We start from the raw sequence: 3,514 nt of genomic DNA on the forward strand, positions 1-3,514 counted from the left end.
TGAATACTCAACTCAAGTAGGATAAGCTATAACAACAGAAGTGCATTCCATCTTAGTGACCAAAATTGAGTAGAAATCCATCTGATATGGCAATTCGATATTTAGTACATGTTTCCCGACATATCGCCGATTTTCGCTATCCGATATGAACTCGGCATCCCGACATTTAAAACCTTGATCTGTATCCCCTGCCTGTCAAAACTAAACTTTATTGCTAACACCTAATTCTTAGCTTGTTTTAGTTTGATTCTTAATTGTTATAAATGTAATGAAATGTGCAATGTTATATGTATTTTTAATTCAATATTTGGATCTAAAGTATCTCTCTCTCTCTCTCTCTATATATATATATATATATATATATATATATATATATATATATATTATATGAGAAAACGGGAGGTGAGCTGGCAGCGTAGGAAATTTTTGCGCTGCAAGTGTATGGCATGTGAGCCACACCGATGTGACTAGTAGGGGGCTCACATTCCATACAATTGCAGCGCAGAAAATTTCCTACGCTGTCAGCTCACGCTCGCCGTTTTTGTCATTGTTATATATATATATATATATATATATATATATATATATATATATATATATATATATATATATATAATATATATATATTATATATATATATGTGTGTGTGTGTGTGTGTGTGTGTGTGTGTGTGTGTGTGTGCGCGCGCGCGCGCGCGTGCGAGTGTCCCTGTAACATGCCTTTTATAAATTTATCATATCCCGTGTCCATGTTCGTGTCTGTATTCGCACCCACACCTATATCACTTCAACCTAGGATATAACCAATGGCTGATATTACTTCATACAAATCATACAAAAAATAGGATTCTTGATGCTAAGCTGATTTTGTAGTTATCAGAATCAGCTTTTCTTTTTTTTTGTTTTTTTTTTGTCCAAAACTAGTTGCCTAGTTCTCAAAGCCGGCTTTACAGTCCTCAGAGTTTAAGCTGACTTTAGTTGCTCTTCCAAAATTCAATCTTCTGTGATTTATTCAAAGTCGACTAACCAGTCTTCAAAGCCGGCTTTATAGTGTCTTAAGCCAACTTTCCATAAGTCTGAGCTGACATAAATGTTCACGAACCTGTTTTTGCACTTTTGAATTGTTGTTTTGAGGCATGTCTTAAGCCAACTTTCCATAAGTCTGAGCCGACATAAATGTTCACGAACCTGTTTTTGCACTTTTGAATTGTTGTTTTGAGGCACTACTTTCAAATACGACCTTATATATGTATGAAACTTTGTATTCATGTTTATATTGGTCACAATCAACCATCCACCACATGCATACTTCGACTTGAAACACGTTAAATGCATATGAATGTTTGGTATTAATCAAACCAAGTTGATTGTGTGATAAACATCCAACAATCTCCCTAAACAAAGTCGATCGTGTGATTTGCATCCAACAACCATCTATTATCTACCATGCTAAATAAGTACATATTTAAGTATATGTATCTTGTAATCTCAGAAACTTTAATCAAACTGAATAAACCTTTATTTAATTAGAAAGCCAAGTACAGGATTTACATAATAAACTAACATAGGTACCAAATTATACATGTAAAGAACAATACTGAATCTTTGCACTTCATAAAGTCAAACCAGAACCTCTAAACTTATCGTCTGTAACCTTATCCATCCGCCGAGCCATCTCCAGTGTAAGGTAGTTCGTCCAATCGCCAATTGTCCCACGCCTGAAAAAGCATGCTTCTGTGAAGACCCTCTACCCTTGATTTTGATTTCTTATTCACCTCTAAAGTTTTCTGATACTCAAAGCTACATAACGCTATAATTCTTTCCACAACTCCATGGTTTTTTCCGTCTATAGTAAATGGGTATCCTGTGAACTCTGCTGACCTCTTCAGCTCAGCTTTGGGATCTTTCTTGAAATCTTCATGTTTTGTGAACACCACCTCCTTAGGCCTTTCCAGGCTTGCCTTCCAATAACCGAGAACATTGTCCCAGAAAGGGGCAGAAATAATCCAGACTTTGCTCAAGAGACAACGCTTCTATCCCTTTGTTTAAGTTTTGTTTGCTAACAAAGTGCCACAAGGAAACAAAGTCGTCTTTTGGATTACGACACAGGTACACAATTTTGCATCCAGAACGAGTAATAGAGGCTGTTAGGAGATGAAATGGGATGTGGGTTGAAAAGAGCGTTGGAGAAGGAAGCAAGCAAGTCTAAATCAGGAATTTGATCGTCTATGAATGTGTGGCTTTCTAGAAAGGATGCACATTCTTGCGCACTGACAGTTGTGAAATAGAGTTGGATATCGTAATTTGAGGAGGTGTGAGATAAAACTGTGGCAAAGAGGAGGGATTTGATCCAGGTTGTACCTGATTTAGGAACTGTTGCTAGAATTACATCCTGAGTTTTTAGCCTGGAACAGGTGTTGGGCGCCGAGCAAGTAGGGCATGGGAGCAAACCGACTGTTGTAGAGGTATAGTTTTAGCATGGAACAGCTGGCAGTTTTGAGAGCTCATTTCTGTATTGCTGATATATATCTTTGTCGTTCTCCTCTTGTTTTGTCTTTGGAGACGCGAAACATTTGAAGAGGGGGGAGCAGATGCCGTAGATGTTATGTGAACTAGCGTGTTTGAGATTGTGAACAAAGTTGAGATTATTAAAGTGCACGGAGGATATAAAAGGTTGAGATCTTGGTGTCAGATTTGGTAGCTTGTCATTGTCCTTCTATTTTTAAGTGTCTAAAATTTTTAAGCGAATTTTTAATCAATGGAAGCTGGACATCAGTAATGTAGCATATTAGTATATACCAACTGAAGTTTATGAAGTTTCCTATGGAAAATTCTCCAGTTATGTTTTAATTTTATTGAAATTGGAGAATGGCAATATGAAAGAACTTTGAAGCTGTGTGCTAGTTTTTTGCTTCACTAGAAATATGTGCTATTGTTTTTCCAGATGAGTTTTAGTAGAACTGTGAGATGGTTAGCATATAGTTCTTGAGTTTTTTCCCCCTACATTATTCTTGCCCATCTAACCTTTTTGGATCCCATCCTAGATTATTACTTGCGTATATTCCTGAGTAATTAGTGTAGTATCATATTTGAATTGTTCTGTGTGATTTGGTCAACTGGGCATCATTCTTTATCTAATTTGCTGTGCTTATTTATTCTGCGGTGGATTTATTTACACGTTCTGATCCCGGTTCGAACCGTTCAGTTTTGATTGTTTTTGTACAGTCTATTCTCTGTTTGATATGGTCAGTCACAAAAAATAGTACTTATTAACAAAATTTATCCCTGGTCTCTTTTTCAGTAATTTAGCTTGTTTAGTTGTAGGCAAGATTAATTTATGAACTCCAACTCGTGGAATGGTTCTTGTTATAGCTTGCAAATAACCTTAAGTGTTAATCCTCTTTACATAGTCCATACATGTCTCATGTTAGCCTAATCTTCAGTTCGGCTTCGCCCTAGCCAGGATGACTCAAATAGCATAGACACAACTTTTCCCAGGAAGGGCCAAGTTAAGA

At 36.6% G+C, this 3,514-nt stretch overlaps 1 protein-coding gene across 1 annotated transcript; it reads right to left on the reverse strand.

Moving 5' to 3' along the window:
- LOC109831054 (cytosolic sulfotransferase 8-like) lies at nt 1,552-2,472 on the reverse strand (the record flags this gene model as incomplete). Its single annotated transcript, XM_020398390.1, has 3 exons — nt 1,552-1,746; nt 1,829-1,960; nt 2,107-2,472. Coding segments are annotated over 3 exons (633 nt in total), but the record flags the coding sequence as incomplete, so codon positions are not given.

This window comes from Asparagus officinalis, chromosome 2, assembly GCF_001876935.1.
Source record: "Asparagus officinalis chromosome 2, Aspof.V1, whole genome shotgun sequence".
In the NCBI taxonomy this organism is placed as follows: domain Eukaryota; kingdom Viridiplantae; phylum Streptophyta; class Magnoliopsida; order Asparagales; family Asparagaceae; genus Asparagus; species Asparagus officinalis.